Here is a 21243-nt window from a genome sequence, read left to right as displayed (position 1 = left end):
CCTCTTCTTAATATCTTCTGCTTCTGTTAGGTCCATACCATTTCTGTCCTTTATTGTGCCCATCTTTGCATGAAGTGTTCCCTTGGTATCTCTAATTTTCTTGACGAGATCACTCATTTTTCCCATTCTATTGTTTTCCTCTATTTCTTTGCATTGGTCACTGAGGAATGCTTTCTTATCTCTCATTGCTATTCTTTGGAACTCTGTATTCAAATGGGTGTATTTTTTTCCTTTTCTCCTTTGCCTTTCACTTCTCTTCTTTTCTCAGCTATTTGTAAGTCCTCCTCAGACAACCATTTTGCCTTAACCCAATTGAAAATATAAAGTTAAAAAAATAGAGGACCTAGGGGACCTTAAGGCTTTTTTCCCCCATTTTTATTATCATTTTCATTTTTATTATCTGCTTTGGAAGATCAATTAGTGGGGGAGGTGAAGGTGATGATGGAGCAGGGTTAAAGCAGGGCTAAAATGTTGTCACTTTGAGGGGGGACTGGCAGTTGTCCACAAAAACCCACTCCCCTTCTTCCCTCATGAACAAAGTTTCTGCTGAGCACACTTTTCAGACTCCCTGCCATTAGAATTGGCCATGTGGTCAAGTTCTCACCAATGGAAAAGATACGTGCCCCTCTGGTGGTCCATTTCTCCAGCATCAGACATCATTCCTCCACATCCTTCCCCTTTCCACTGGGACCCAGATGTGGCAGGGGACCTTGCCCAAGCCATGAACATGACCCCAAAGCCCTAGAATATGGCACAGCACGAAGACAGAAGGGCCTTGCAATAAGTGCGTCTGGATGTGCCCTGAGCCACCATATAAAAAAGTCTGGTTATCCTAAAACTGACATGCTGGAGAAACCAGGGAATGAGACCACAAGGAACCCTGGCTGATCTGGCCCCTACAGACTGGGTGTTTCTGGCCCAGGCACCAGACAGTATGAAAGAACAGCCTTAGAGATGACCCCAGCCCTGTCATATCTGGCTGCAACATCAGGAGACCCTGAGCCAGAACCACCTGGCAGAGCCTCTTCTGAACTCCTGACTCACATAAACCTTGAGAGATTAGAAATGATTGTTGTTGTTCCAAACCACTAGGCTCTGGAGTGATTTGTAATGCAGCAAGAGATAACCCGAACAGCCTCTATTATAACAGATCAGCCTTACCATACATGCCAGGTCTTTAACTCTCTACGACAATTATCCTTAAAAAACGAAACACACACTTCCCTCCCCTTGACCCCACACACAAAGCCTCACAGTTCATTCACATATGTCATTACTTTTGGAACATTTTATGGATGGGAAAAAAAGATAGGTTAGGTTACATCATGCTCAAAGTTGAACTGTGAATCAGAGACTATGGTTTCTGATTTCTGGCCCATTAGTTCTGATACTTGGTTATAGGTTCACTAGTGGCTCAGATGGTAAAGAATCTGCCTGCAATGTGGGAGACCTGGGTTCGATCCCTGGGTTGGAAAGATCCCCTAGAGGAGGGCATGGCAACCCACTGCAATATTCTTGCCTGGAGAATTCCCATGGACAGAGGAGCCTGGCGGGCTACAGTCATGGGGATGCAAAGAGTCAAGCACACATGGCATAGATTCACAGAATAGGGCAGAAAAAGTGCTTAGAGATCAGCAAATGATGCACTAAATATAAGCTACTTGTATAAAGTGCACAATCCCAATGTGCCAGTAGTGTGTGTGTGTGTGTGTATAGGAATGAATGAATATATGCCCAACTGTGTGTACAGAAAGAGCTCAGTGGACCAGCCAGGAATCAGGTTATAGGCGTCTCTCCTATAGAAGATTTGCATTTGTGCCCTGGCTCTGTACCATGGAGGTTTGTATTGCAATTTTTTTTTTTTTTTGGCTGTACTGCTTGGCATTGGAATCTCAGTTCCCTGACCAGGGATTGAATCCTCACCCCTGCAGTGGAAGCATGGAATCATAACCACTGGACCACCAGAGAAGTCACTGTATTGCAGCCTTTGAGTCTCTGGTTTCCTCACTTGTAAGTGAGGCAGCTGGACTAGCTGACTTCCCCAGGTCCCACCCAACTGCAGGGATGCAGTCCCAACCCTGAAATAAACACCAAGTCACACGGATGCCACGTCTGCAAGGTCCATTCCTAGCTGGAATCACAGGACAAGCAGTAACCACAAAACAGCAATTGTCTTCTACATTCTACTAATGCCAGGTCTTCAATGATGAAATATATATATCACTGACTTTGCTAAAGGCTAAAAAACTTCTATTTTTTTTTTTCACTTAGACTCAATCACAATCTATGCTCTGGCTTCTTTTTTGTTTTTGTGGAAATATCGGTCTCAAGGCAGTAATGCAACAATGATAGCTGCATGCACAGGTTCCCTCTGCACTGAGCATGCACAGTTCCCAAAACATCTCTGCTCACTTGAGAGGCAGGAGTAGGTTAAATAACATTTCTTAAAGAAAAGGGAGGAGGAAGGAGAAGGAGAAACCCTAGTAACTAACAATAGCACTCTGAGAAAATAAACCATCCCTAAAGTACACTAAACATTTTCTCAGAGAAAAAAAGAGGAGGAAGAGGATTCAAAGCGTCTAACAATAGAGATCTGAGTGAATAAATCCATCTAGAAAGTACAATATAAAACTATTGAATGTCATGCCCTTTCAAATCCTTAAGGGCAGAAAATGGTCATAATAGACAGTTGGGTAAAATGGGTGGTTTATAAAACATAAGTACAATGTGATCCTAAATTTGAATTAAAAATGCCACTTGTTTATTATCCACATTAGAAAAATGATTCAAAAGATGCAGAATATAATATTGACCTTGGTTTTTCAAAGTAGGAGAATGGATGGTTTTTCCTTTGATATTTACCTCTCAATACCACTTTTCCTCAATGTGTACCACTTTGATAATCTGCAAAAGTTATTTAAAGAAACTAAAAATCACAACATCAGTGTGTAACAAATATTTAAATATTTTCAATGAAAAGAATTAATTTCTATGTTCACATGATTAATGAAAAGGAATGCCAAATATATACATCTTCTCTCAAATATATTAGTATCACTAAATTAAAATAAAAAGCAAAATAAAAGTCAGACTCCACTGTGCAACAGCATTGACTACAATCCATGCCTTTTTCTCTCCAATTATTCCTCCTAACAAAAGAATTTCTTACCAATAAGCATTCAACACGGAAACTGCATTTACTCGGTCAACTTTGGTGACCACTAGACTCAGACTAGATTCCATCACTACAGTTGCTAAGTATAAAGTTTGCAAACATTTATTTTGTTCCCCAGCTTAACCTGCGTCAACCTCATAAAGAAAGCACATGAAAATACTCAGCAGTCACTGCATGAACACTTAGGTTTTACTTTTCTCCCCAGAGTCACCAACATCAAGCTCTCTAGATTATTTCAACCTAACTTTAAGGGGAGATCAAATTCAAACCAAAACAAGACAAAAACCTTTGAAGGCAGACTGCAGTTCAGAGGGAGGAAAAAAAAAATCACCTTCTAGATTAATTCTATTATTGGAGAACTCTTTTCAGTCCATAGCAATAATAACAGAACACTTGCAATATATTCAAGCGAGCAGCTGGTCCTGCACAGGGTGGTGGAGAAAATCTCCAGGACAGTTTCTCACCGAGGCGGTTGGGCTCGGCTGCTCCAGCAGGAAGGACCAAGGGTGTCGAGCATCGGTTCCCCAGACACATCCACGTTTGCTCCTACCTGGGCTCTGCCCAGGCGGAGCCACGTCGTCTGCCTTCAGCTGATGCACTGACCTCCCTGGGAACTCAGTCAGGTAAAACCAGAAGCCTTTACTAGTCTGTGCAGCTCCTTCCGCAGAAATATTGCATGAGTCAGCTTTTATCTCTCAAAACCCAACACACAAAGGCTTTACAAAAACCTGATTGGCAACTTTCTCCCTGCCTTTTTCCCCCTGGTGTGCAGACCACAGACTTCAGCATCACTAAGAGCCTTAAATGAAACATGACATCATTCAATTGAGAAACAGGACAATAGACACCACTGTGGGTAACTTGAAAATGCACACTTCGCTGAGCAACACCCTGCCACTGACATTCTTTTGTGAACATCAAATACAGCCCACACTTGCCTACAGCTGCTCAGGCTCTACCTTCCTGGCTCCAGCCACCATTCTCATTAAACTCCACAAAAGCAGCAAGATCTTGGAGCTCTGCTATTTTGAAGTGCACCTCCCGACTTTTAAGTCTGTTTCCAAGGAAGTGGACACACGTCTCCCATAAGTTTTAAAGTGAAGTTTGGGGGTGGGGGTGGGGCAGAGAATAACACACCGTGAACGGAAGTTTGAATCCTTAGTTTCCCTTAACGAGACAATGAATACAGTGTCAAGTAAGCAAGGCTACACAAGAACACATTTAAGCCTGAGTATTTTAAAAACAGTACTGAAAAATCTATCTGAAGACAAACAGCTAAAATGTAAACTTACAGGCATTTCTTAGACAAACAGTTTAGTTTGTGCACAGTTCAGTAGGAAAGAACTTCTAATTATTTTGGGTTTCCATTTCCCTAAGGCTACCTGTCTTTCTCAAAATGCTAAATCTATTTTTATATCAAGATCCAAAAGTTCATATTTGAGAAAGATATTGAGTTCTTTAGATGAAGGTCTTCAGAAGTACAAAAATGTTCTTGAAAACTGATATCACTGCACCATGGAGCTAAAATTCAAGGTTTGGGTTATGCCCATGTATAGATAGCTAAAACTAAACTACTTCAGAGCATCAAAATCCTTTAAATAGAAGTTCCACTTAAAGCATTCATTTGTGGTTATGAAAAATAACATTAGCTGATCATCTTTAATATAGCTATTTCTATCATACCTATTAAGTGACTTTAAACTAACAACATAATAGGATGATTTGTTTTAATGCCCGTTTCCTCTCAAATAAAGCTGATTATATACAGGGTTACTTCAGTGGGCCATTCTGATGGAAATTTATCAGTCAGTTCAGAAGACAACTTGGAATAATCTGCCTTCCCCCCAAATTTCCAGTTTGATGGAAATCACTGATGCTAAAAGTCTGAGAGGAAGGGCCCTCCCTGGGCTGTTTGGACTCTCTTAACCCTTGTCTGTCCTCCATGGTGACCTCTGTTGCCCTCCAAAATGACGTCCACCTTACCTGTGTCCAAGTTCTCTTTTTATGCCTAATTAAGAGTCAGTTGAAATCTTACGAGCCTCATCTAACCTCCCACAACCACTCCAGGCCACTGCTCTTTCCATCTGTTAAATGACTGTTTATTACACTTAGAGAGTCATGTGGTCTTATGCTTATTTTCTAATCATCTCTGTCCTACCCTGGATTATTAATTTAAAGAGCAGGGAAGCTTCCTATGCTGTAGATTTGATATTCATGTGGGAGACACAGAGATCCACATTCAGGGATGGGATGGGATGGTATATGCAGAGGCTCTTGGCTTCTTCTTTTTGGCCATGCCATATAGCATGTGGGATCTTAGTTTCCTAACCAGGGATCAAATCCTAGTCCCTTACACTGGAAGATGGATTCTTAACCACTGGACCACCAGGGAAGTCCTTGCCCGATTGTCTTGCCACTAGACTTCTGTCCATGCAACAAAATTAATCCCAAGGCAAGTAAAAGGCACAGATGCTAGTACCCTAGTACACTAGAACTGTGGCGCTGGAGAAGACTCTTGAGAATCCCTTGGACAGCAAGGAGATAAAAACCAGTCAATCCTAAAGGAAATCAACCTGAATATTCATTGGAAGGACTGGTGCTGAAGCTAAAGTTCTAATACTTTGGCCACCTGATGCAAAGAGCCAACTCATTGGAAAAAGACCCTGATGCTGGGAAAGGTTGAGGGCAGGAGGAGAAGGGGGCGACAGAGCATGAGATGGTTGGATGGCATCACCAACTCAATGGATATGAGTTTGAGCAAACTCTGGGAGATGGTGAAGGACAGGGAAGCCTTGTGCGCTGCAGTCCACAGGATTGCAAAGCGCTGGACACAACTTAGTGACTGAACAACAACAAGGTGGGAAAAACACTCTCACTGGGACGCAGTTCTTATTAATTCCCTTGCAGCTCTAGTTATGGGCAGCTCAGGAGCCATTTGCAGTGTCCTCGCCAGGAGTGGAGACCCAGGGGTAGAACAGCAGCACCCACAGGGCATGCCTGCAGCCAGCAGGACACACACCAGCCAGCAAGCCAAGTACAGGCCAGTCTTGGGGCCTAACTGGAGGAGGACCAGAAAGCCCTGTTACTTAAAAACATCCTTTCCCAGAATCAGTCTGCTAGTCCACTAAGAGAAACCAGTTCTTTTTGGTTGGGACCTCTCTGGTGGTCCAGTGGTTAAGACTTCACCTTCCAATGCAGGGAGTGTGGGTTCAATCCCGGGTTGGGGAGCTAAGATCCTACATGCCTTGCAACCAAAAGAAACTAAAACATAAAGTGGAAACAATAATGTAACAAATTCATTAAAAACTTTAAAAATCGTCCATATAAAAAAAATTTTTTTTTTTAAATCCTTTTTGGTTTAAGGTAAAAGTTGTCTGTTAAAACTCTAATGTTCCCTGGGAAGGGTTACAGGGTCATTGTCACAGTGGCATCATAAGCCTGAACCTCCTTCTGGGATCCATGCAGGTCTTTTAGGAAGGAGGCAGGAAGGGTGTTGGGAGGCAGGGCTGGGAGACTGCAGGAAGGAAGTGCAGATAACACGCAGCTCTGGGGACTCGACAGCGTCTGACCCAGTGGACAGGTTTGCTGACTTTGCAGCCAGGCAACAGCTCCAAGAAGCTGGGCAATGAAGGATGAAAGAGCAGCCTGGAAAAAGAAGGAAGGGCAGAGACATGCATACATTCTTCAGATTCAAGGAAAGATTTTGCCTCATATCATCTATACTGGGTAAGGCAGGTTTAAACAATCATCTTATATTTTCAGATACAAAGGTGCTAGAAGTTATAAGGAAGTATTTCAAATCACAACTAATATTTTATATATCAAGCATAACAATTTAAAAGCTGGGTGCCAGGAGACCTGTTTATTTTGTGATTTAAGATATCACCACTGTGACATTTCCCCAGACAAATGGTAAAACCAACCATTTACTAATGCACAGGCCACTGACAAAGGAGCCTTAATATATATTTGTGTGTTTGTGCTCAGTCATGTCCAACTCTGCGACCCCATGGACGCAGGCCATCAGGCTTGTCAGGCTTCTCTGTCCATGGAATTTTCCAGGCAAGTAGGCAATTTTCCATTGCCTACTCCAAATAAATATACATTTTTAGTCTATTAGAACTTTTTTCTTTGAAAGAAAAAGGCATGAAATTATATTTTCTAAGCTCATGCCATAGAATAAATGTGCTAAACATTAAAGTCAATTTCATGCCAAGAGGTGTCTTGTGTCCCACTGATGTCCCTTGGGACGATGACCTTCCTCATGAAAGTGAGATATCATGTACTAACACCCTTCTGCCTTGGAGGCTTCGTTTACTAAATATCTATATACACTATTTCAAGCTAATCTCCACCGAGAAAGTGTTACCAGCTATAAACTGCCTTGCTACTGTGATATAAACCAAACTGTTAAACAAACAAAAGAGCTAATCTGTTTTTTTTTCTTTTTCAAGGACTATTTTCAAAGTGAAATAACTTTAATGATAAGCAACTTTGTCTTCACAAAGAAGCGTTTAAGCAAAAGACACATTTAAGGCAGATGAAAGCCCTCAAGTCAAGGGGATATTAAATGAAAGGAGTACTTTTTGTTAATCCTGGAGTATTGAATCTAACAAGAGAAACCAAACTATAAATAATCAATTGTTAGACAGAGATAGAGATGTGTGCTCAGTCATGTCTGACTCTTCATGACCCCATAGACTGTAGCCCACCAGGCTCCTCTGTCCATGGAATTTTCCAGGCAAGTATACTAGAGTGGTCTGCCATTTCCTCCAGGGATTGAACCTGCATCTCCTGCACTGGCAGGCGGATTCTTTACCGCTAGCTCCACCTGAGAAGCCTAATCAATAGTTACCAGTACTCAAGTTATCCAACTGAAAATATAATTTCTCATCCTCTGTTGCACAAAAATGTCCATACTGAGGCATAATGGTAAGAACTTTAGCAAACAAACAACAAATTCACAACACTTTGTTCTGGCTCACCCTTACCTTGCCTATCAAGTCGCAGTTCAACTTCTCCATCATATACCAGTTCGCCATGAACACCAACCGAGATAGCCTGGAAGGACACACATCCCGGGGACTCTAAAGTTGTGTTGTTTCAGGAGTTCCTCCATGGGCTCTCTTCTCTGTCCCTGTGATAATCATTAGCTCTGTTTTTCACTCTGTTCTTTTATTAGGATATTTTGGTCTTTACTGTCCAGAGATGATGAAATCAAGGCTTGGTTATTTCTGAACTGAACAATTTTTAGATATCAAGCAAGCAATATGTTACAAATAGTCTTTTGCTTTCAATACTAGATCAGTCCCATCTTTAAGGACACCACGGGAGGACTCGCTGTGCTAAGCACAATGAACTAATTATCCCTCTAAGAATGCAGACTGTTTCCAGACACATTTTTCTCTGGGAGATAACGCACATCTAATCCATTCATAACTAAAGGCATTCAGCACAATCTATACTTTTGAAAATGCTCTTTCAAAAAATGTACTTGAACTTCTAGAAGGGGCTTGGAGACTCTCTTGAAATCCTGCAGCAGTATTTTCCAAAATAGTAATTAAAACAAGAATCTATTATAGTTGCAGAGTGACAACCATGGAGGTTCATAACCTTTATGTGAGCTTGCAAAACCATTTCACATCCTGGCAGAGAAGAGAGAGGCAGCCCCCTTGGCCAGGCTTCCTATGATAGCTCCAAGAGGATGGAGTGATGGGCAGGGCTCAGCTGGACATCTCCAGTTGCACCCCATCCTGCAGACTCCAAGATAGTGGGTTCAGAGCAATAGTTCTCCAAAGTAATAGTGGTGAGGACATAAGCTTGCCAAGGAGATATGGACAAGATACCCACGGTGGCTATGAATCATTTCTGAGCTCATTCAGAATCTGCGCCCCAGCAGCTACCACCCTTTAAAATCACCACCATCAGTCTTCTTCTTTAATCTGGAGGCTACCTTCAACATCACAGTGGCTGACAGCTGAACCTCTAGGTGTATGATCCGAGAGCAAACGGATTTGTCCAGGGGGAGGCTATTTAATTTCCAGAACTGAAGTGGGGTGGTTAGAGCTTCCTGAACCAATTCTCAAGGACAATCCTAATTCAGGAAGAAATTTGTAAAAGGCCAAGTACAGAGTCCACTCCAGGAAGGCAGAACTTACTCCTCTCTGTTAACAGAGTTGAAATGGCTTATTACTCTCTAGGTTTTTGTTTGTTTGTTTGTTTGTTTTAAACCAAAGAAGGCAATGAGGCTGCCATCTTAGTTATGGTATTACAATGGTCTCAAAACACCCGTCTATTGATGTGTGTCCTGGCGTTTGCCTTTCAGAACTTTGGCACACATAGCAATGACCTGCTGACCATCTCCCTTCACACCTTCTCTCTACATTAATGAAGAGCAGCCACCACTGACTCAGCCTCGTAACCAGGTACCTAGTTAATGCCAGGTTCCATGCTGGGCTCACTGAAGGGACGTGGCTTTGCCTTCTGGAAGCTCCTGTCTGGCAAGACTGCACAAGCATCAGATAAACAATGACAAGCGTGACGAGCATGATGAAGCAACAGCTCAGATGTAACAAGAACTGTGTCCATAACATTTGCTCTATTTTCCTAAACTGGTCTCTCCCACTGTTTTCAAGCTGCCCTTCAAGCAATATGAAAAGCTGATAGTAACTTCACACTGACAGTAACATCAAGCTGATTGAGGCTGCCTGCACTCACATTTCCCTTTCAATCTTAGAGAGCGAGCGCCGTTGGACTCATCTTTTATCTTGTATTTAATTACTTGGTATCCAAGCTGAGTGCCAAACTTGCTGAGAGTTTTTATGCGTCTAAACACTTGCCTAATTCCCAGTTCCCACAGAGGTACGTGAAGTAACTTGTTTATGTTAACAGAACAAAGGAAAGGAAATAGGCCTGTCTGTTAGGCTACAGGGTTAATCTTAATTAGGCCAAGAAACAAGTGTCACAAAATTTACTTTGGTTTATTCTGAATAAAATTTTTCGAGTCCTTTACCAGTAGTAGATGAAAGAAAAAAGAAAAAAAAAGAGAGAGAGAGAAAGGAGAAAAAGCCAGCACGTTCATATGAGCTGCTGTAGAAGAGGTGGCATGAAATGGTGGTGGTGGGGGTAGAATTCCCTCACTATCCCCTGTGATCTAGACTCTACTTTAAAGAAGTATTTATTTAAATAAATAAATAATTAATTAAATTTAATTTAAAGTAAAATTGAAAAATAAAATAAAAATTTATGTGAAGGTGATTCCCTGTGGGCAGACTCTCCCCCACCCCCATTTTCCCATTTTTTTCCACCCGCCCTACTCCCTGCTGGCTGGCTTCCAGTTGGGTTTGGCTGACAGTAGACACCAGTATTATGAGCAGGAGGAGAAGGAAAGAGACGCTTTTTTGTCTACGCCCTGGCTGATGAAGCATCTGGGGTTTAGCAGTGGCTACAGCCAAGACACCCTGGTCTCCACGGTTCCAGCTCTCATGGGGCTCTCCTAACTCTTCCTTGTTCCCTGAGCCATCGGAGTCACTGCAGGTTATCCCCGAGAATAGTGGTTCAGGTTTCCTGCCATTGATTCGATCTCTGGGTGCCACGCATTCCTTGCTGGCTCCCATGGCCACACCACAGTCCATGGAGTAGCCCCTTCATTAACCTCTCATTTGAACCAGCCGAGTGAATCTCCAGTTTCCTACCAGGACCCCGCTGATCCAGTTTCATACTGACCCCAGACTCTCTGGTCTGAAAAGCTGATAGCAGTTCAATTTCACGTGCTTAGTTTGCATGTTTGACCACAGCTTTTCACTAGGCGGTTTACTGCTCAATTTTCAGCCCTTTTTTGATTGACTAGCTGCTTGATTCAGGTCACTGGAATAAACAATTAGAACCTATTCTGTGCTAGAAATAGATTTTGAATTTGATATTTACTGATATATTTAACTCAGCAGATATTTATTGAGCAGCTACTATGTGTCAGGCCCTGTATAAGCACTAAAGACACAACAGTGAAGAAAACATGTAATCACCCCTAACTTTCTGCAGTTTCTTTGTGAGTAGGGGCTAGATGGACGAAAATCCCGTGATAACAGTGTTTCAATACTGGAAAGGTACTTTGAGGTTTTGGATAGCTCAGTTAGTAAAGAATCTGCCTGCAATGCAGGAGATCCCAGTTCGATTCCTGGGTCAGGAAGATCCCCTGGAGAAGGGATAGGCTACCCACTCCAGTATTCTTGGGCTTCCCTTGTGGCTCAGCTGGTAAAGAATCCGCCTGCAATGTGGAAGACTTGGGTTCGATCCCTGGGTTGGGCAGATCTCTTGGAGAAGGAAAAGGCTACCCACTCCAGTCTTTTGGCCTGGAGAATTCCATGGACTGTATAGCCCATGGAGTCGCAAAGAGTCGGACATGACTGAGCAACTTCCACTTTTCACTTTCAATCTAACTCCTTATCTGGTGTTTGAATGATCACTTACAAGTATGCCCAGTCTCTGCTCGAAGACTCTTAGTTACTAGACACTGACCCCTGCTCAGATAGTCCATCACACTTTAGGCAAGCTAGTCTTTATTAAAGTTGTCTAATCATCAAAGTATTTTCTCACATGGAGAAGTTCTTCAAGGACCACTACAGGAAAACAAGACAGATCATACCTCACTTCCATCTTGAAGTTCGTTAATTATTTGAGATGCCGTCAGGTCTCCCATTCATACTTGCCTCTTTATTCAAATATTTATTGAATAACTGCCCTAAGTGATTCCTGGAGGCAGGGTTCAAGGGGAGGGGGTGGGGAGTTGCCCCTCGTGCCGTGGGGAGCATGGGACAGTGCTGAACCCCAGGAACGCCTGCTTCAGGTGTCTCAAGATCTTGCTTTCCTGCAGCTTCGACCAAAAGGTTTTCAGGATCTCGAAAAATCCTCATGCCACTTACCATTCTAAAAAATCCTGCAAAGACACCACTTTTAGAGAAAGCCTTTTGGGAAAGAAATGATCTTCTATATTAGGTTTTTAGATGTAGCAATAGCACTCTGTTCTCCAAGGGCACAGAGTGTGGCCGGGGGACAGACACTGAGCCATTGCACGGACCAGTGTTCCTTCTACCTGAGATTGGATTCTGCAGAGAAGGTATGCAGGGGGACCAGCTATGAAACATTTGAAAGCTGAGAGGAAAGAAAGCTGGGGGAAGCCAAGACAGCAGATGAGATCGTCCAGGTCATTTTACTTCCCTTAAGCATAGATGGCTGGTGTACCTGCCATTACGCCCACGGTGACCACTCGACCTAGATTTTTCTCTGGGCAATCTTGTTTGCAAATATCCTACTGCATACCACAGTTAATAACTATGTTTACTGAAACTCTGCCCCCTTATTAAAGAATCTTCTATTTCCTTCTCTACTCTGGGGTGACCCACCTTCTAATCTGCACACATCAGCCTCCGTCTTCGGGGCTTTTCCTTTACCCTCTCCACATACCGGGCAGAGCCACTTGGGCAGTAACCATGACTGTTCTTGTGCAACCACTTGGACGGGGCCCCTCAGAAGGTGTGGTTACAGTAAATCACAACCTAAATGTCCCTGCCCGGCATTTTCATCTAAGTAAAATCAGATGAAAATGAATATCAAAGGAGCCCAAAGGGCAGAAGTGGTCACAAAAGGACAGCCTGGAGGAGGGGTCACCCCACTCCACTGGGGTGCTACTTCTAGGGGGTTTAGGGACTGACTCTGCACAGTTGAGCCTTGAGTACAGCTCAGGACCACTTGTTCACCTATTCCAGGACCCCCAAAGCCAGGGATGACTTTCTGGTACCACTGTAGCTCCAAACATAAGACATCTGCTTAGGAATCTGCACATTCTTTTGTTCTGTTCTGTTCAGTCGCTAAGTGGTGTCTGACGCTTTGAGATCCCCTGGACTGAAGCACGCCAGGCTTCCCTGTCCTTCACTGTCTCCCAGAGTTTGGCCCAATTCATGTCCATTGAGTCGGTGATGTTATCTAACCATCTCATCCTCTGCCACCCTCTTCTCCTATTGCCTTCAAACTTTCCCAGCATCAGGGTCTTTTTCAGTGAGTCGACTCTTCGCATCAGGTGGCCAAAGCACTGCAGCTTCAGCTTCAGCATCAGTCCTTCCAATGAATATTCAGTGTTGCTTTCCTTTAGGATTGACTTGTTTGATATCCTTGCTGTCCAAGGGACTCTCACAAGTCTCCACCAGCACCACAATTCCAAAGCATCAGTTCTTCGGCACTCAGCCTTCTTTATGGTTCAACTCTCACATCTGTGCTTGACTACTGGAAAAACCTTAACTATATTTGTCATTGCTTTCAAGGAGCAAGCATCTTTTAATTTCATGGCTGTAGTCACCATGCATAGTGATTTTGGATAGTAGGACAAAACAAAATGTAACCCCCAATGAAATAAGCCGCTGTGATGTAAAGAATGGACATGTGAGCGCGGGAGGGGAAGAAGAGAGTGGGACGAATTGGGAGATTAGGACTGACACAGATACACTACCATGTGTAAAACAGATAGCTAGTGGGGACCTGCTGTAGAGCACAAGGAGCTCAGTTAGGTACGCTGGGATGCCCTAGATGGGTGGGATGGAAGTGGGGTGGGAGGGCGGTCCAAGAGGGAGGGGATATATGTATACCTATAGCTGATCCACTTCATTGTACAGCAGAAACTAATGACATTGTAAAGCAACTGTACTCCAATTAAAAGAAAATGAAGCTTCTCTGAGAATATTGAGGGGTTAGATTTTTGTAAGACTCGGTTACTATCCTAGTGAAGCCATAGTAAAAACCAGCTCCAAAGCTGAACTTTGTTCAATCCAAACCATCATTCACCACTTGTAACATGACGCATGGAGAGGGCACAGACCTGGAGCTGGGATGTGTAGAATTGAAGCTTTCCTAGACAACTTGGTCACCCTGGCAAGTTACTCACTTCTCTGGGTTCCAGGTTCCTTCTGGATTGTGACAACTCTGGAGCCTGTAGCATTCAAGAATGCTTTTGCAAACTATTGTATAGAGAATGGATAAACAAGGTCCTACTGTATAGCATAAGGAACTATATTCAATATCCTGTGATAAATCATAATGGGAACAAAATGAAAAAGAATATATCTGTATGAGTGAGTTTGTAAAGCAAAGTGTATTGCTTTGCTATACAGCAGAAATTAACACAACATTATGAATCAACTACACTTCAATAAAATTAATTAATTTGAAGTTTCCAAATCTTCAAATCGAAGATTCCACACTTTGGGGTGATGGGTTGACACAATGACCCATTTCTGAACTACACGATATTTCTTGGTGGTTTAAATCACTAAGTCATGTCTGACTCTTGTGACCCCCTGGACTATAGACTGCTGGGCTCTTCTCTTTATCAGATTCTCCAGGCAAGAATACTGGAGTGGGTTGCCATTTCCTCCTCCAGGGGATCTTCCTGACCCAGGAATCAAAGCCGGGTCTCCTGAATTGCAGGCAGATTCTTTACCAACTGAGCTATGAGAGAAGCCCAGTATTTCTTGAGGCTCTCATATAACTTGAGGTTCTTAAATATGGTCCCACTATTTTAGTCAGATAACCATGAATGGAAACAAAAACCAGGAGCATATGGCTTTTATAAAGGGAAACTGCTTTAAATTATCTATAATTTCTCATGCAGCAGAACTTATGATAAGACATCTTAACTCATCAGCTATCAACAGAAAGATTCCCCACAAAAATTTTTAACAATATTATCTGACAGTAGACCAATGCCTAGCGTCAAGGTCATGCTTTTTACCTATTCACTGACATTACCTCCACTTTCTGCAAAATTGCATTCTGGAAACCAGCTTAGAACATAGATTACGGAATACCTCATTTTACCACAGGGTATATAATTTGGGGTTGCACTTTACTCCAGGCAAGTACCTGTCCTAATATACTCCCAGAATAGTGGTAACATAAAAGTTGATATCATTGAATAACTGCAAAAATTATGCTCCTATAACCCACAGATAATGGGAGGAATGGCTAGTTCTAAATTACCTAGGGGCTCATTATACTTTAAGTATATGCAATGATGATGATTAGAACAAATTCACTGCAATGGGTGTCCTGCTTGAGCCTCCATGGAAACTGGGTGGTTAAGACTGGGAAAACCTTTATAGTGGTCCCCAACCCAGTTTACTTGTTTTGATTGATGAATGAACTGATTTTCAAGGGGTCTGTTTAATTGGTTCTTAAAGAAAGAATCCTAACAATATCTGAAATTGGGATTCAGCTCTATTTTCAAGTATACATCTCAGATTTTGTGTGGGGAGCAGAGGATAGGGCTGGAGGTGAGAGATCTGAGGGTAATGAAAGATTTGGTGGCCCTGGGAGAGATGGGGAAGGAAGTGAGGCCTGACAAATAACTATGCAGGCTGGCCTCCCTGTAATAGGGAAGAGCAAATCTGACTCCATATTGGATTTATTTCTTTTACTTTAACCTTTGTATTCTATTACTTTTGCAATGTTTTTAAGTTAAGAATGTTGCATATAGCCTCAAATATACAGAACTGCCCATTCTCAAGGCTCTAGCCTTTAAAGGTATAACACGTTTCCATTCATATGGAGATAAAAAGTTGCAGAACTGAGAATAGCATGCCTTGTTGGAGGTTTATAGGAGTGTTGTGACCTGACCTATGTGAACAGCTGTGATAACAGAGGATTCTGACACCAAGAAGTTTGCAACAACCAACCACAACCCCTCCCCTTTTAGTATAAAAGAAGCCTCAATTTTTAACTCCAGTGGAATGGTTCTTTGGGACACTAGTTCACCATCTTCTCAGTATGCTAGCTCTCTGAATAAAATTGCTATTCCTTGCCCCAACAACTTATCTCTTGATTTACTGGCCTGTTGTCTGGTGAGTAGTATGAGCTTGGACTCAGTAACATCACCCTAGCCAACCAGGCAGCCTGTGAATATCTTAAAGAAGGAAGAGATTGAGAGGTAAAAAGAAAAGAGAGAGAGAGAGAGAGAGAGAGAAAGAGAGAGAGCATAGCTATAACATCTTAGCTATGAGATTCTATATGAGAGAAGAAAACATAATAAGAAAGGCAGCCCTTTTCCCATAGAGAGAGAGAAGTGAACATCAGCAGCTCGGGGATGGGGTTGGGTGGTCTCCAGGTGAACTCCCAGGGGAGTGTGGAGACCCCAAATATCTCAGGGCAGGGACCCTGGGAGGGTACATATCCTTGAACAAAGGGCAGTGACAGTACAGGCAGGGAAGTTGGGGAGCCAGGGAGGGACTACCTGGGAGTAGAGGGAAGGGAAGCAAGGTTTGGACCCTGTGTTGATGGGAAGGGACACTGAGCTGGTAAAGTTTAGTCTTTAGTCTTTCGACACTCAGTGGTGTATGACTCTTTGTGACCCCAGAAGCCCACCAGATGCCTCCGTCCGTGGAATTTTCTAGACAAGAATACTGGAGCAGGTTGCCATTTCCTACTCTAGGGGATCTTCCCGACCCAGGAATTGAACCCACATCTCTGTGTCTCCTGCATTGGTAGGTTGATTCTTTACCACTATACTACCTGGGAAGCCCTTATTAGTGTGACCGAACCCAGACCCACAGGGCTACGGAGGCCTGATGTGAGCTCAAGACTCCCCGGGGGATTGTGGTATAGGCTGAGTAGGCAGAGTGTAACCTGAAGACTTGTTGTTGTCAACACTGGGTTTACATTGTTTGAATTGATAAAACACATTTAAAAAATCAAGCTATTTCAAAAATAGAAAAAGGAAAAATCAGGATATTTCACATAAAAATACAGATTTTCCTTCTTGGGGAGGATATGCCAAAGAAACAGTAAGCCTTGGTTACCACTAGCCTTGTATTCCCACCCAGCAGCGATGGCTGGAGCTCAGCTTGTTCCCTGCATCCTGACTGTGCAGGTCAGGTTGCTGCACCCCCTCCACCACTCCCATCAGTATCACACTCTTCACCAATCGCTCTTTTGCGGGACCTGCCTGACTCTGGAGCCTAAAAGCGTTTGACACTGGGTCACACTCATGGCCTCTTGGACACCACACTGTGTACTAGGTTAGCAGCCTTAGAACAACCAGATTACTAGAAATGATGTTTTAAGAACAATTTATTTCTCTTCAATTTGTAAGTCACATAAAACTGAAGCATGAAAGATTAAATATATCACTAGTTGTTTGTTACTTTATACAAGATTAGACAAAAAATAAAGTACCATAAAACCAAAACCATCATGGAAATACTCAGTGTAGTGAGTAAGGGGAAAATGTTTATAGTAGCAGGTGGGAAGAATATTAAAATTGCAGGTCAGGAAATTGGAACTGTCTTCTTCTTCTTCTTCTTCTTCTTTTTTTTTTTTTTTAAGATAACTGAGTTAAATTTGTTTTACTTTATTTTTTGGCCGTGGCTTGTGGCTTGCAGGATCTTAGTTCCCCAACCAGACATTGACCACATGCCTTCAGTAGTGAAAGTACGGAGTCTTAATCATTGGACTGCCTGGAACTGTCTCCACCATTTAATTCCACAAACCTTTAGTTTCGTTTTCCACTCTTACTATTAATTACAGTCATTATTTTACTAGTACTTTCATAAACCTTTAACATATCAATAAATGTTAGAATTTCCTCAGGGTCTCTATGGAAGAATTATGGTGGAAAAGCAGTTGATTTGATAATTCTGCCAAACCAAACACCCAGGTAACACGGTATCAGAGTTTTGGACATTTAAAAATACTGGGACAGCTAGACAAAACCCACAGCCCTAGAAGAATGACACATTGAGTTGTCAGATAATTCTTGAGGGTCCCTTACCCAAACCCTCATCCAAGGATTTGAAGTCAGGATTGGTTTTTGAATTGCTTCTGAAAAGCCAGGATCAACAACAAATGTTAAAATTCACATATCATATCTTAAGCTCATAAAATACTGGTTTTGTTGTACTTTTAAAAAAAATAATAGGACAGAAGTTAAGACTTAGAACTGGAGATCCTGGTCCCATCAAAATAAACAAGGCCTGTAAGACTGTTTATAAGCAAGAAAAAGAGAGACATAAGCAGTCCCCCTCATTGGGAAGAGCATTTATTCATTTTGACAAGGAGCATTTAAGAAGATGCCCAGAGGCACTAGTTAATCGTCAGCATTTTTCCTAGAAAGGGGCAAAAACCCATCCTGTACCCCAGCCCACTGCTTCTTTCTTTCTGAACCCTGGAGATAAAAATTTTAATACACAGAAGGTCTTAATAAGGATTTGCGAACATACCAAACCCTTTTGAAGAAGCAACGTCTCTGATATGTGATCTCTTCCCTCACATGTGAGGAGGCGGGAGTTGGGGGAGAGAAGGGTAAGGGGGGATAGAAAAACAAAAGCAACTACTTCTCCCTAATCCTGATGTGGTAGACAAGCAGAAAGCTAAAAGCTTCCCTGAGGGAAAAAGCCCCTCCAGACTGAGGTGGATCAAGCAAGTCTAACAAACTTCAAGCTACTTAACTTGCTGATGTTTCTCTTCATGGGTTTGAGGTGTGTTTATGAGGCCATGTGCTTTCAGCACAGGTGAGCCTAGACATCTGGGGTGAAGGCCAGAGCAGAGTAAGGCCTAGAAAACTGAGACTCAGCCCCAAAGAGGACAGACTTGTACCCACCTCTGTCTTCTGGGATGCTCCTCTGGAGACCCCATGACAAGTGTTGGAGAGCAGAGGATTCTTTTTCTCCTCTGCATCAGTAAGTCCCCTTCCATGATCTTATTAAAAAAAAAAAAAGTTCTGCTTTGGAAATGGCAACAGGTGGCCAACAGGTACATGAAAATATGCTCAAGATTGCTAGGGAAATGCAAATCAGAACCACAATAAGATACCACCTGACACATGTCAGAATGGCTATCATCAAAAAGATAACAAGTGACAGTGAGAATGTGGAGAGAAGGGAACCCTTGTACAATGTTGATGGGACTGTAAATTGGTACAGGTATTGTAGAGGTTTCTCAAAATAACTAAACAACATAGAGGTTTCTCAAAATAACTAAAAATTGAACTACCATATGACCCAGCAATTCCACTTCTGAGGAATTATCTGAAGAACATTAAAACACTGACGTGCCAAGATAAAGCAACTGCCAGGCCAGTGAAGCATAGATTGCTGATCCTACTGCCAGAGTTTCTGATTCTGTGGGTCTGGGGTGTGTGTATGCTCAGTCGCTCAGTTGTGTCCGACTTGGGTCTTGGGTGGGGCCTGAGAATATCTAACAAGTCAACAAATGGTGTTGATGCTGCTGGTCTTGGGAACATGTTTTAAGAATCATTGATCTACACCAGAAACTAACACAGCATTGTAAGTCAACTACACATCAATAAAACATTAAAAAAAAGAATCAATGAGCTAGTTAGTAGCTGAGCCAGAATGAGGCTTCCGCTCTCTTCACATCTTCCCGTAAATGGTGGGTACCAGCTGCCCTATAATGGGAGAGACAGAGGGAGGTGGGTCCGCTTGCTCAGGCAGCCCTGAGCACAGGTAGGGAATACAGTCCTCCTCCTAATTTAGCTGAAACATCTGGAAGGTTCCTGCTGGCAGGCACATTACACCATGATTCATTATGATACTGGAACTTGGTTCTAACCTTCTGCACCCACCCCCACACATCACCAATCTGAAACAATACAAAGCTGCTCACTGCCGATAATAAATATTATTCTCACCCCGAGCTATTTACCAAAACTTGTGATCTAAAATTTGGCTCTTTCAATGCTAAACATAGCAGGAATTAGCAACAAGCAGGGGTCATGGATAATTGCCAGTATTTATTCTCAGAAGAGAAGGATGATTAGACAATTTCAAAGTTTTCTTTTGTTTGCATTATAAATCAAAAGGAAATTTTTCTGTTTGTTTGTTTAGCTGAGAGGATCCATTGCCTTTCATTAAGATTCCTAATAGAGTGAACTCTTTGGAAAGTAGGGACATTATGTAATGACTGTTTAAACTTGTTACATTTAAAACTGCTTCATTTTCCTGCTGTCCTGGGATGTTCTGAGGTTTAAGTGACTTAATGAGTGTAAGGCATGATGGAGCCTGGCACATACTAGATGCTCATAGTGTCAGCTAGCGCTCAACATGACTGCTCCTGGTATTTAAAAGAGCCCAGGGATTGGCCCATTTGCTTGGGTAAGTAGGTGGGGCCAAAGGGCATGACCTGAGTAAGTAGCAGACTTCATCACCAAGTCTCTCTCTTACCCATTAGCAGGCTGATTAGAGACCATGGACCTCAAAGTCATTTACAGAGCATCTACATTTACAAGGTAATTATCTGTTACCCACAAAACCTTATAGTATGTCACGTACTGAGCCAAAGCATCTAATTGGAATACTTGCCTAGGCATTAGAGACCTCAGGAAAATATTCTAGAGAAGAGTTAGGTTAAATTATTTTTTTAATTTTGAAAGAAGTATAAATCCATAAGAAGTTGCCGAAAAAAAGTACAAGGAGTTCTCCTGTATCATTCACCCAGTGTCCCCAGTGCCAACAACTTGCATCACTGTTGTACGGTAGCGAGACCAGGATGCTGACATCGGGCCAGTCCACGGAGCACACCCAAATGTCATCAGTTTTGAGGACAGTTACACTTTAGTTGTGAAGGACATAAGAACACAGAAAGAGGTGTGAAGGCGATGAACACAATCACTCTCACCTGATGTTACTCCGAAATTTGCCTTTGCATGTACTAGCTGTGAGAAAAAGATAAATGTTAAGCTCATAAACTGTATAAATTATGACTCTTCCTGAAAAAAAAACTTAAATTTCTTTTCAGAGACTGAGCTTAACAACTGTAATCAGATTAAACTGTTTTCCAAATCATTTCTAGATATGAGCATTTATGGGTGATGGGCTTCCCTGGTGGCTCAGCAGTAAAGACTCCACCTGCCAAGTAGGAGACAGGGGAGACCTGGGTTTGATCCTTGGGTTGGGAAGATCCCTGGGGGAAGGAAATGGCAACCCACCCCAATATTCTTGCCTGGGAAATCCCATGGACAGAGGAGCCTGGCGGGCTACAGTCCCTGGGGTCACAAAATAGTCAGACAC

At 42.5% G+C, this 21243-nt stretch overlaps 1 protein-coding gene across 4 annotated transcripts in view; it reads right to left on the bottom strand.

Annotated features, from left to right (window-relative positions):
- The window catches only part of PLEKHG1 (pleckstrin homology domain containing, family G (with RhoGef domain) member 1), a 250271-nt gene that overhangs the window by 115563 nt on the left and 113465 nt on the right, over window positions 1-21243 (bottom strand). Inside the window, exon 3 of one of the 4 annotated variants that reach the window (XM_010840819.1) lies at window positions 8167-8312. The exons of 2 other annotated variants lie outside the window; for them this stretch is intronic. Coding sequence is in view for 1 of the 2 variants with exons in the window: in XM_010840817.1 (XP_010839119.1) it covers window positions 3640-3709 (70 nt within the window). In the remaining variant the exon portion in view is untranslated. Of the gene's footprint in view, window positions 1-3639; window positions 4914-8166; window positions 8313-21243 lie in introns of those variants that run through there. One more of the 4 variants, XM_010840817.1, reaches the window with a different exon arrangement.

This window comes from Bison bison, unplaced genomic scaffold (assembly GCF_000754665.1).
Source record: "Bison bison bison isolate TAMUID 2011002044 unplaced genomic scaffold, Bison_UMD1.0 scf7180017864148, whole genome shotgun sequence".
Lineage (NCBI taxonomy): Eukaryota > Metazoa > Chordata > Mammalia > Artiodactyla > Bovidae > Bison > Bison bison.
This window is presented reverse-complemented; position numbering and strand designations above follow the sequence as displayed.